Source organism: Callithrix jacchus, chromosome 9, assembly GCF_049354715.1.
Source record: "Callithrix jacchus isolate 240 chromosome 9, calJac240_pri, whole genome shotgun sequence".
NCBI classification, from domain to species: Eukaryota; Metazoa; Chordata; class Mammalia; order Primates; family Cebidae; genus Callithrix; species Callithrix jacchus.
In genome coordinates, this window is record NC_133510.1 from 126653448 (window position 1) to 126666168 (window position 12721).

General features: G+C 47.5%; 1 protein-coding gene across 8 annotated transcripts; it reads left to right on the forward strand.

Annotated features, from left to right (window-relative positions):
• The first annotated feature begins 2395 nt into the window (after nt 1-2395).
• SNRNP35 (small nuclear ribonucleoprotein U11/U12 subunit 35) lies at nt 2396-11699 on the forward strand. 8 transcript variants are annotated; one of them, XM_054239077.2, is made up of 5 exons: nt 2396-2514; nt 4436-4591; nt 7612-7729; nt 10299-10356; nt 10849-11699. In XM_054239077.2, exon 5 carries the CDS (start codon nt 10852-10854, stop codon nt 11590-11592), a length of 741 nt encoding a protein of 246 aa, XP_054095052.1. In that variant the 5' UTR covers nt 2396-2514; nt 4436-4591; nt 7612-7729; nt 10299-10356; nt 10849-10851; the 3' UTR covers nt 11593-11699. The 8 variants fall into 8 exon arrangements, with proteins under 8 accessions (XP_054095052.1, XP_054095053.1, XP_009003110.1 ...); XM_054239078.2 differs by having other exon boundaries at nt 4534-4591; XM_009004862.5 differs by lacking the exon at nt 4436-4591 and adding an exon at nt 10456-10540.
• The last annotated feature ends 1022 nt before the right edge of the window (nt 11700-12721 follow it).

Sequence of the window (12721 nt, forward strand, 5' to 3'; positions counted from 1 at the left end):
CAGCCTCCCAAAGTGCTGGGGTTACAGGCATGAGTCGCTGCACCCGGCCTTCTTGAGTATTTTTTGCTCCAGTTTTAGAGTCAGCTATTTCTCCAAGGAGCACTGGTTACTTTCATTGGAGAATGATATTAAAAACCAAGATCTAGATGCTAGGTTATGCTCATTGCTACCAGGGTGCACAGACATTTTAATGTATATGTAACATGAAATTTACCGTTTTGACTTTTTTTTTGAGATTGAGTCTTGCTCTGTCACCCAGGGTGGAGTGCAGTGGCACGATCTCAGCTGACTGTAACTTCCACCTCCCAGGTTCAAGTGATTATCCTGCCTCAGCCTCCTGAGTAGCTGGGATTACAGGCCACATGCCAGGATAATTTTTGTATTTTTGGCAGAGATGAGGTTTTACCATGTTGGTCAGGCTGGTCTTGAACTCCTGACCTTGTGATCCGCCCTCCTTGGCCTTCCAAAGTGCTGGGATTACAGGTGTGAGCCACCATGCCCAGCCTTACTTTTCTTTTCTTTTTTTTTTTTTTTTTTTTTTTAAGAGACAGAGTCTCCCTCTGTCAGGCTGGAGTAAAGCGGTATGCTCATAGCTCATTGCAGCCTCAAACTCCTGGGCTCAGCTGATCCTCTTGCCTTAGCCTCCCCAAGTGTTAGGATTACAGGTGTGAGCCATGGCATTTGGCCTCGATTTTACTATTTTTAAATTTTTATTTTTTTGAGATGGAGTCTAGCTCTATTGTCCAGGCTGGAGTGCAGTGGTATAATCTCAGCTTACTGCAACCTCTGCCTTCTGGGTTCAAATGATTCTCCTGCCTCAGCCTCTCAAGTAGCTGGGACTACATGCATGTGCCACCATACCCAGCTAATTTTTTTGTATTTTTATTAGAGATGGCCTGAATGGGATTCAAAAATTTTTTATTTGAGTCATAGTCTCACTCTGTCACCCAGGCTGGGGTGCAGTGGCCGGATCTTGGCTGACTGCAAACTCTGCCTCCCGGGTTCAAGCAATTCTTGAGTGTCAGCAGCCTCAGAGTAGCTAGGATTAAAGGTGTATGCCAAAATGGCTGGCTAATTTTTGTGTTTTTAGTAGGAATGGCGTTTTGCCATGTTGGGTAGGCTGGTCTTGAACTCCTGGCTTCAAGTAATCTGCCTTCCTTGGCCTCCCAAATTGCTGAGATAAGAGGCGTGAGACACCTTGCCTGTTTTGTTTTTTTTTTTTTTTTTGAGACAGACTCTCACTGTGTCATCCAGGCTGGCATGCAGTGGTGCAATCTCGACTCACTGCAACCTCCGACTCCTGGGTTCAAGCAATTCTTCTGCCTCAGCCCCCCAAGGAGCTGGGACCACAGGCGCCCACCACCGTGCCTAGCTAATTTTTGTATCTTCAGGGTTTTACTATGTTGTTGGCTAGGCTGGTTTTGAATTCCTGACCTCGTGACCCACCCACCTTGGCCTCCAAAAATGCTGGGATTACAGGCGTGAGCCACCGCAGCCCGGCTGTTCCGGTTTAACTATTAAGTGACATTAGGTAGATTCACATGGTTGTGAAACCATCTGTGTTATCTATCTCCGGAACTTCTTCATCATCCCAAATTGAACCACTGTATCTATTAAACAATAACTTGCTATCCTCCTAACACCCACGGCGGACCCTGGTAATCGCTATTCTACTCTCCAACTATGAATTTGACTGTCCTAGGTCCTTCATATAAATGGAACCATACATTATGTGTCCTCATGCTTCTTTCACTTAGCATGTCTTCTAGGTTCATCCACAATGTTGTAGCAATTAGAATTCCATTCCTTTTTAAGGAGGAATAGTATTCCATTGCATGTACTGTACATACAGCTCGTGTGTGTGTGTGTTTAAAACATAGGGGTCTTGCTCTGTTGCCCAGGCTGAACTTGAACTCCTGGCTTCAAACCTCACGACTCAGCCTCCCCAATAGCCGAAACTACAGATGCCCTCCACCGTCCGTGGCTAGCATCTATTTTCAAATATAAAAATTTAAAATATAGATGTTGCTTTTTTTTGGCTCAATGATACATTTTTATTATTTATTAATTTTTTTTTTTTGAGACGGGCCTGTCGCCATGCTGGAATGTAGTGGCGCGATCTCGGTTCCCTACAACCTCCGCCTCCAGGGTTCAAGCGATTCTCCTGCCTCAGCCTCCCGAGTAGCTGGGACCACAGTCAACCACCAACACTCCGGGCTAATTTTTTGTATTTTTAGTAGAGACGGGGTTTCACCGTGATAGCCAGGATGGCCTCGCTCTCCTGACCTCGTGATTCGCCATCCCCGGCTTCCCGAAGTGCTGGGATTGCAGGCGTGAGCCACCGCGCCTGGCCACGTGAATAAAGTTTTAAACGAAAAGCAAACAGGAAACTAGCGTCGGCGGCGAATCTGCAGCTACCAATGTAAAGGTCGGGTCGCGGCCGGCGCGGAGAATCTGCCGTCGCCTGCAGCCGCTCGCTCGTCTCGGTGGGAAGGTAGCTCCAGCTTTGCTGAGGTGAGTGGAAGCGGCTCGGAGGGAGCGGGAGTCAGGCTGGAGAGAAGGAAGAGGGAATGCGGCCTGGACACTGTGCCCGCGCTTGTGTGGGCCGCCATGTTGAAACCTGGCAAAGGGGACGACATTCTGGGTTGCGTTGCCAGAAGCGGAGACGAGGGCGGGGCTGGAAGGATGGCCCCTTCCTCCCTGCGGCCCCCACAAAAGGAGAGGGGCGGGGAGCGGCCTTGAGGGTCGGCGGGCACGGTGGAGGCTGGATGGGGAGGATGGGCTTTTCCATAGAGACTTCCGTGTTTGCCTCCGAGGCCCACTGCGCATGCCCTGGAGGGCTCTGTGGGTCCCGCCTTCGGTTTTGCTTCCCGCAGGAGCGGTAAAGTCTTACTCTGATGACCCTGGAAGGAGAGGCTTAATCCCTCCCTGCCCCCTCCGCAAGAGACAGGGAGTCGCCCAGGATAGAGCAGTGGCGTGATCTTGGCTCACTGCAGCCTCGACATCCCGGGTCAAGCGATTCTTCTGTCTCAGCCTCCCAAGTACCTGGGACCATAGGCGCGACCCCACGCCCAGAAAATTCATTGATTGGTTGAAATGGGGTCTCACTTTGTTGCCCAGGCTGGTTTCGAATTTCTGGCCTCAAGCGATCCTCCCGCCTCGGCCTCTCAAAGTGCTGGTGTTACAGGCCACTGCGTGCCTGGCCAAAATTTTTCTAAATTTGTATAGTAATTTGTAATTGTAAAGTATTTTCATAGACATTATCTAATCTTAACAAAAACCTAGTTAAGTGACATTTAGCTACATTTCACAATAAGAATCCTGAAGCTCAACATTTACTGAGCTCAAATGATCCACCGGACTCGGCCTCCCAAAGTGCTGGGATTACAGGTGTGAGCCACCCCGCACCTGACCCCCACTCTGCATTTCTGCTCTCATCTCCTGTTGATGAATAAAGTGAGAAAATGAGGCTGGGTGCCGTGGTTCACACCTGTAATTTCAGCACTTTGGGAGGCTGAGGCAGGCGGGTCACCTGAGATCAGGAGTTGGAGACCAGCCCGGCCAACATGGTGAAACCCTTTCTCTACTAAAAAAACCAAAATTAGTCGGGTTTGGTGGTGCGCACCTGTAATCCCAGCTATTCGGAGGCAGAGGCAGGAGAATAGCTTGAATCCGGGAGGCGCAGGTTGCAGTGAGCCAAGATTGGGCATTGCACTCCAGCCTGGGTGACAGAGGGAGACTTTGTCTCAAAAAACAACCAACCAAAAAAAAAAGAATGTAAAAATCGAAGGAGATTGTTGTAGGAAATCTCAACCTAATGCTGCAGGGGAGGAAGGGCACCTAGAAAGACTGAGAAACAATGAAACCAGCGGTTAGTATCTATAGAAGCATGCAGATGAGAGAGAGAACAAAATCCATTCTTACCCCTTTATAATTATCTTCCATTTTAATTTGAAGAAGTCTTAAAGCTTTGAACAGGAGGTCTGTGTACAATAATATCAGTTTTAGTTGGTAGACCCTTGTGACTTTTTTTATTTGAAATGGAGTCTCTCTCTGTTGCCCAAGCTTGAGTGTCGTGGGGTGATCTCCACTTACTGCAACCTCTGCCTCCCAGGTACAAGTGATTCTCTGTCTCAGTGTCCCAAGTAGCTGGGATTACAGGTGTGCACCACCACACCTGGCTAATTTTTATATTTTGGATAGAGACGGGGTTTCACAATGTTGGCCTCAAACTCCTGACTTTAAATTATCTGCCCGTCTCTGCCTCCCAAAGTGTTAGGATTACAGGCGTGAGCCACCGCCCCTGGCCCTTTGTGACTTTTTAATGTTGAATGGGGAGGGGTTCTTTTCCTTCAGTGGAGGAGGGGTGGATCTCAGCCTCAGACACCCAGAATACTAGGTTATGTGTTTCTTTTAACCATCTGTATCTCCAAAGCCTTGTATTTTATGAAAAGCATCAGAGGAAATGATGAAGAGCTCCATCTCGAGTCCATACTGCCCCGGTTCTAACTCCTCCACTGGTCTACTTCTTAGCTTTAGGATTTGAGACAAAAGACTGCCGTTTTGTGTCTGACCTTTCTCATCTGAAATGGTAATAATAATATTATTCCTAAGTACTGGTACTGTTGAGAAGTGAGGGAGTTAAGAGGCTATTACAGGCTGGGTACAGTGGCTCACACCTGTAATCCCAGTGGGAGGCTGAGGCAGGAGGATAGCTTGAGCCCAGGAGTTCAAGACCAGCCTATGCGATATAGTGAAACCCCATCTCTACAAAACAAAAAAAACAACAAAAAAGACAGCTAGGTATGGTGGCGCATAGTGAGTAATCCCAGGTACTCACGAGGCTGGGGCGGGAAGATTGCTTGAGCCCAGGAGGTTCAGGCTGCCTCATGACTGTGCCACTGTACTCCAGCCTGGGCAACAGAGCCACACCCAGTCTCAAAAAAAAAAGCTTAGTACAGTGGTTGGCACCTCCTACATGTTCAGTGCAATTTAGCTATAATTATAGTCCTTTATTCTGCCACCAGGTGATGGAGGTGGGGGAGTAAGATTAAACTCCTAAGAATTTTAGGCCCAGTAGAATGAGCTCTTTATAGAGAATACCAGCACAGGAATTCTCTTTAGTAGAGACGCAGTTTCACCATGTTGTCCAGGCTGGTCTCAAACTCCTGACCTCATGATCTACCTGCCTCGGCCTCCCAAAGTGCTGGATTATAGGTGTGAGCCACCTGCCTTGGCCTTTTTTTTTGAGACGGAGTTTCGCTCCTGTTACCCAGGCTGGAGTGCAATGGTGCGATCTTGGCTCACTGCAACCTCCGCCTCCTGGGTTCAGGCAATTCTCCTGTCTCAGCCTCCCGAGTAGCTGGGATTACAAGCACGTGCCACCACGCCCAGCTAATTTTTTGTATTTTTAGTAGAGACGGGGTTTCACCATGTTGACCAGGATGGTCTCGATCTCTTGACCTTGTGATCCACCCACCTTGGCCTCCCAAAGTGCTGGGATTACAGGCTTGAGCCACTGTGCCCGGTGGCCTTTTTTTTTTTTTTTCAGTAGATGACAGGGTCTCACCATGTTGCCGAGGCTTGATCTTGAACTCCTGGGCCCAAGGGATCCTCCTGTCTTAGCCTTTCAAAGTGCTGGGATTACAGGTGTGAACCACCATGCCCGGCCTCTTCTTTTTTACACATGGAGAAATTCTAGCCATGAGAGAAGACACAAACTGAGTTAGGGCCAAAGCCCAGACTAGGGCTGAAATTGTCTCCCTCTCATCCTGTGCTCCTTCTGTCACTCCATCTATTTTTCATTCTTTACTGACAGCAGAGAGGCAGCCTCTGCAAAGTTGTTTGTTGATGATGACAGAAATATTGCCCTCCTTTTACCACGTGGTGGTTAACGGTGTAATGTCCTGCTTCTTGATTCTCAATGAAATGATCAGGTTTGCCTGATTTGGACTAAAAAAAGTTCTATGATCTTCTTTTTTGGGACAGGGTCTTGCTATGTCACCCAGGCTGGAGTGCAGTGGCACGATCTCGGCTCACTGCAACCTCTGACATTCCTGGGTTTAAGTGATTCTCCTGCCTCAGCCTCCCAAGTAGCTGGGATTACAGGCACCCACCACCATGCCCAGCTAATTTTTGTATTTTTAGTAGAAATGGGGTCTCACTATGTTGGGCAGGCTGGTCATGAACTCCTGACCTCATGATCTGCCCACCCCTGCCTCCCAAAGTGTTCTTATTACAGGCATGAGCCACTGCGCCTGGTCATTTCTATGATTTTCAATTGAAGTTGGTTCAGTTCCCCAGCATTTATCAGAAAGCATCCTAGGATCTGGAGGTATCGCTGAAGAGTGTTTACTGTGTGTTGGGCAAAGCATGATCAGAACTTAAGAAGGTTCATCGAGCTGTGGCAGAGACACAATTGCTTCATAGTGGAGGGAGCTGAAGCTGGACTTCACAGGCGCAGTAGAATTTTTGAAAGTGGGTGGGAGGGAAACAGAAAGGGAGAGGAAATTCCCAGCAGAGGAAATCATACTGAGATGTTTGCACAAATGGTTGAGGCCAAAAAGAAAGAAAAATTGTACTGGGAAAGAATGGGGCTGGGGAATTAGGGCACATTCAAGGAGGGAGGAGCAAGCCTGTGTAGTTTACAAACAGGGTTTGTGTCTGTTGAAAGGATCAGGAAAAAATAAAAAAGAATAGATTTTTTTTTTTTTTGAGATGGAGTCTCACACTGTTGCCTGGGCTGGAGTGCAATGGTGCGATCTTGGCTTGCTGCAACCTGCGCCTCCCAGGTTCACGTGATTCTACCGCCTCAGCCTCCTGAGTAGCTGGGATTATAGGTGCCTGGCTAATTTTTTGTATTTTTAGCAGAGACGGGGTTACACTATTTGGCCAGACTGGTCTCAAACTCCTGACCTCATGATCCACCTGCCTTGGCCTTCCAAAGTGCTGGGAAGAATATGTTTTATGATGGGACATGGTGAGAAACTAAGTGAGGGTCAGAGGTCTTTTTTTTTCCCCCTTCTTCTGAGACAGAGTCTTGCTCTGTTGCAGAGGCTGGAGTGCAGTGGCATGGCCTTGGCTCACTGCAACCTTTGCCTCCCAGGTTCAAGCCATTCTCCTACCTCAGTCTCCCGAGTAGCTGGGATTATAGACACATACCACCATGTCCAGCTAATTTTTTGTATTCTTAGTAGATACAGGGTTTCAACCATGTTGGTCAGGCTGGTCTTGAACTCCTGACCTCAAGTGATCCTCCTGTCTTGGCCTCCTAAAGTGCTAGGATTTCAGGCATGAGCCAGCACACCTGGCCTAGGGTGAGAGGTCTTGAGTGCAGTGCCATCAACTTTGGATTTTATTCTGTAGGTGTTTGTTTTCTTTACTGAGGGAAAAAAAAATTCACAGTTCACCAGTAAGTAACCACTCCTCCTATATAACCCATCAACTGAGGAAGAAATAAAGCAGAAAGATCCTTGAGGAAAATTTGAGTAAGAGGAAAAGAGTTACAGATATTTTAATAAATATTATGGAAAGATGCTGTGAGGAATGAGAACTACCGTACATATTTCACAGAAACCTGATTTTTTGTTTTTTGTTTTTGTTTTGAGACAGGATCTCACTCTGTTGCTCAGGCTGGAGTACAGTGGCATGATCAGGGCTCACTGCAGCTTCAACTTCCAAGGCTCAAGCCATCCTCCTGTCTCAGCCCCCCAAGTAGCTGGGACTACAGGTGTGCACTACCATGACTGACTAATGTTTTTTAATTTTAGTAGAGATTTTAGCTCTTGATATGTTGCCCGGGCTGGTCTCCAACTCCTGAACTCCTGAGCTCCTGGCCTCCTAAAGTACTGGGATTTCAGGTGTGAACCACTGTGCTGGGCCAAGATTTTTCTTTTCTTTTTTTTTTTTTTTTTTGGAGACGGAGTCTCACTTAGTCTGTTGCCCAGGCTGGAGTGCAGTGGCATAGTCTTGGCTCACTGCAACCTCTGCCTCCTGGGTTCAAGTGATTCTTCTGCCTCAACATCATGAGTAGCTGGGACTACAGATGCATGTCACTGTACCCAGCTAATTTTTGTATTTTTAGCAGAAACGGGGTTTCACCATGTTGGCCAGACTAGTCTCAAACTCCTTGGCCAGACTGGTCTCAAGCTCCTGACCTCATAATCTGCATGCCTTGGGCTACCAAAGTGCTAAGATTACAGGCATGAATGAGCTACTGCACCTGCCAGCTTTTTTTTAAATTAACCTTTGGGAATTTCTCCAGGAAAGACCTGGTGTGTGTGTGTGTGTGTGTGTGTGTGTGTGTGTGTAAACAGAGCCTCGCTTTGTTGCCCAGGCTGGAATGCAGTGGCGTGATCAGCTCACTGCAGCCTCTGCCTCCTGGGTTCAAGCAGTTCTCCTGCCTCTGCCTCCCAAGTAGCTGGGACTACAGGCACACGCTGCCATGCCCTACTAATTTTTGTATTTTTAGTAGAGATGGAGTTTCACCATGTTGGCCAACTGGTCTCAAATTCCTGACCTCAGGTGATCCACCTGCCTCAGCCTCCCAAAGTGCTGGGATTATAGGCATGAGTTACCATGCCTGGCCTTGGTTTTTAGTTTTTAAGTTTTAAGATCTTTTTTTTTTTAATTATACTTTGGGCTCTGGGGTACATGTGCACATCCTGTGTTTAAGATCTTTTTAAATAAAAAATATTTTTTTTAGAGACAGGGTCCCCCTATGTTGCCCATACTGGTCTTGAACTCCTGGCCTCAAGCAGTCCTCCTGCCTTGGCCTCCCAAGTTGAGATTACAGGTGTGAGCCACCATGCACAGCTAAGTTTCTTTTTACTTATTTATTTATTTTCTTTTTTTTTTTTTTTGAGACAGAGTCTTGCTATGTTGCCAGGCTGGAGTGCAGTGGCTCAATAACGGCTCACTGCAGTTTCTGCCTCCTGGGTTCAAGCAATTCTCCTGCCTCAGCCTCCCGAGTAGCTGGGACTACAGGCATGCGCCACCACGCCCAGCTAACTTTTATATTTTTTAGTAGAGATGGGGTTTCACCACGTTGGCCAGGATGGTCTCAATCTCTTGACCTCGTGATCCACCCGCCTCAGCCTCCCAAAGTGCTGGGATTACAGGCGTGAGCCACCGCACCCGGCCTATTTATTTATTTTTTTGAGACAGAACCTTACTGTGTCCCCCAGGCTGGAATCCAGTGGCACAATCTTGGTTCACTGCAACCTCTGCCACCCGGGTTCAAGCAATTCCCCTGCTTCAGCCTCCTGAGTAGCTGGGACTACAGGCATGCACCACCACACCCAGCTAATTTTTTGCATTTTAGTAGAGATGGGGTTTCAGCATGTTGGTCAGGATGGTCTCGATCTCCTGACCTCATGATATGCCTGTCTTGGCCTCTCAAAGTGCTGGGATTACAGCCATGAGCCACTGCACCCAGCCCCAAAGTTCTTTTTTATTTTATTATTTTTTTATTGAATGGCTGGTCTCGAACTCCTAGACTCAAGTGATTCTCCAGCCTTGGCCTCCCAAAGTGCTACAGGTATAGGCTTGTGCCATGCCTGACCTTAGCCAAGGATTTTTTTTTTTTTTTGGACACAGAATCTTGCTCTGTCACTCAGGTTAGAGTGAAGTGGCACGATCTTGGTTCACTGCACCCTGTGCCTCCTGCTAAGCAATTCTCTGCCTCAGACTCTTGAGTATCTGGGATTACAGGCGCCCACCACCAGGCCTGGCTAATTTTTGTATTTTTAGTAGAGACGGGGTTTTACCAACTAGGCCAGACTGGTCTTCACCTCCTGACCTTGTGATCTATTCACCTGGGCTTCCTAAAGTGCTAGGATTACAGGCATGAGCCACCATGCTCAGCCAGCCAAGGTGTGTAAGTAACATATTTCAGCATTGGCTCTGTAGTTTTGTAGGTTGGTCACATAAGCATTAGCTGGGTCTGAAATGTTAGTAAGCATTTTATTATTCCAGCAAAGATCCCCATGAATTAATTATGTATCAGAAGGAATGAGAACTACAGTGTGCTTGCTGGGCAAAAAAATTACCATTGCAGTGAATTCTCATGCTGCCAAGCATAACCAGATTATCAGCTAGGGAGCTGAGAAGAAATCCCATATTCCTTTTGAACCAAATAACCTGCTGCTGAGTCATGTAGCTTTAGCTTTGTTATCTGTTTACTGCAAAATGGTGTATCCAAATCTTCATTTTCTCTTGTAGTTTTAAAAAAGTCTTTATCTTTTAGTGATGCATAGTAAAAAATTTATGAATGATGTGAGATCTAGAATTTGTTTCAGAATTATCCGGGGGCAGAATATTCTGGCCGCAGGCACGTGGAGGTTCTAGCTGAGCCAGGTGAGAAGTTTGTAGACGGTTATTGTATGATTCTCTATGTTGGTATTTGTTTGAAATTCTTGGTAGCAGAGTTTTTAAAATGCCATTTTCCACAAGCAGTTCCTGGGCTAGTTTTCCTGTGATCATTTTAAAGGCTCTGAAAGGGAAGTCTGAGTTTTGATCCACACTGCCACATTGTAATGTGGTAAGTGCCCTTCTGTGGTTGAGCCAGATGATGCACGTATGGATGAAACCCAAGCATGCCACCCTCTGCTTCCCGAGAGGGCATTTGCAGGAATGGGTGAGGGCTTCTCTGGAGCACGACTGCCTAGTTTTGATGCTGTCTCCCCTACTTACTAGTGGGGAGGACTTAGCCTATTCTGTGGGTGTTCCCTTCCTTTCCTATCTTCAAGAAGGAGTGATTGGTAGTATCTGTTTCATGGGGTTGTTGCAAGGGTTGAATGAGTGGCTCAGAGTAGATGCTGCATCCATACTTGCTGTTATCATCCTTAGAACATGAACGATTGGGTGCCCATCGCCAAGGAGTATGATCCACTCAAAGCAGGTAGCATCGATGGCACCGATGAAGACCCACATGACCGCGCAGTCTGGAGGGCAATGCTGGCACGATATGTCCCCAACAAAGGTGTCATCGGAGATCCCCTCCTCACCCTGTTTGTGACCAGACTAAACTTGCAGACCAAGGAGGACAAATTAAAGGAAGTCTTTTCCCGCTATGGTGACATCCGGCGGCTTCGGCTGGTCAGGGACTTGGTCACAGGCTTTTCAAAGGGCTACGCCTTCATCGAATTCAAGGAGGAGCGTGCCGTGATCAAAGCTTACCGAGATGCTGACGGCCTGGTTATTGACCAACATGAGATATTTGTGGACTATGAGCTGGAGAGGACTCTCAAAGGGTGGATCCCTCGGCGACTTGGAGGCGGTCTGGGAGGAAAAAAGGAGTCTGGGCAACTGAGATTTGGGGGACGGGACCGGCCTTTTCGAAAACCTATTAACTTGCCAGTCGTTAAAAACGACCTCTATAGAGAGGGAAAACGGGAAAGGCGGGAGCGATCTCGATCTCGAGAAAGACACTGGGACTCGAGGACAAGGGATCGAGACCATGACAGGGGCCGGGAGAAGAGATGGCAAGAAAGAGAGCTGCCCAGGGTGTGGCCCGAAAATGACTGGGAGAGAGAGAGGGATTTCAGAGACGACCGGGTCAAGGGGAGGGAGAAGAAGGATCGAGGCAAGTAGAGGCCCAACAGCAGACTCCAAAGTGAGGACACAGTGGACGGGAGTGGAAGGTGGTTGTCTTTGATGCAGCGCAAGTCTAATGGTTGAATAAAACCTACTGACGATCATGGGGTTTGGAATAGTTTTCTTTCCCACCCGGAACCGGTTCAGGCTGATGTTATGAATTTATCATCTTCACATAGTTCTAAGGATATGTGATTTAACAGGATCGAGAAGCAATTTTGTAGTTACTGGTATCTGTACAAGGGGCATTTTCCTTTTTTTTTTTGACACAGAGTCTCACTTTGTTGACAGGGTTGGAGTGCAAAGGCGCGATCTTGGCTCGCTGCAACCTCTGCCTCCTGGGTTCAAGTGATTCTCTTGCCTCAGCCTCGCCAGTAGTTGGGATTACTGGGATATTCTGTCAGGCCCGGCTGATTTTGTATTTTTAGTAGAGATGGGGCTTCACCATGTTGGTCAGGCTGATCTTCAACTCTTTTTTTTTTTTTTGAGATGGGAGTTTCACTTTTGTTGCCCCGGCTGGAGTGCAATGGTGTGATCTTAGTTCACCACAACCTCTGCCTCCGTGGTTCAAGTGATTCTCCTGCCTCAGCCTCCCAAGTAACTGGGATTATAGGCGCCCACTACCACACCTGGCTAATTTTTGTATTTTTAGCAGAGACAGAGTTTCTTTTTTTTTTTTATTTAAAGAGAGAGTCTCGCTGGGTTGCTCAGGCTGGAGTGCAGTAGTACGATAGCTCACTGCAACCTACACCTCTCAGTTCAAGCAATTCTTCTGCCTCAGCCTCCTGAGTAGCTGGGCCTACGGGACCCCAGGTGCACACACCACCATACCTGGCTAATTGTTTTTTTTTTTTTTTTTTGAGACAAAGTCTCACTCTGTCGGCCAGGCTGGAGTGCAATGGCATGATCTTGGCTCACTGCAACTTCTGCTTTCTGAGTTCAAGCAACTCTCCTGCTTCAGCCTCCTGAGTAGCTGGGACTATAGGCACATGCCACCATGTCTGGCTAATTTTTTATATTTTTAGTAGAGACAGGGTTTCACTTTGTTAGCCAGGATGGTCTCAATCTCCTGACCTCGTGATCCACCCGCCTCAGCCTCCCAAAGAGCTGGGATTATAGGCGTGAC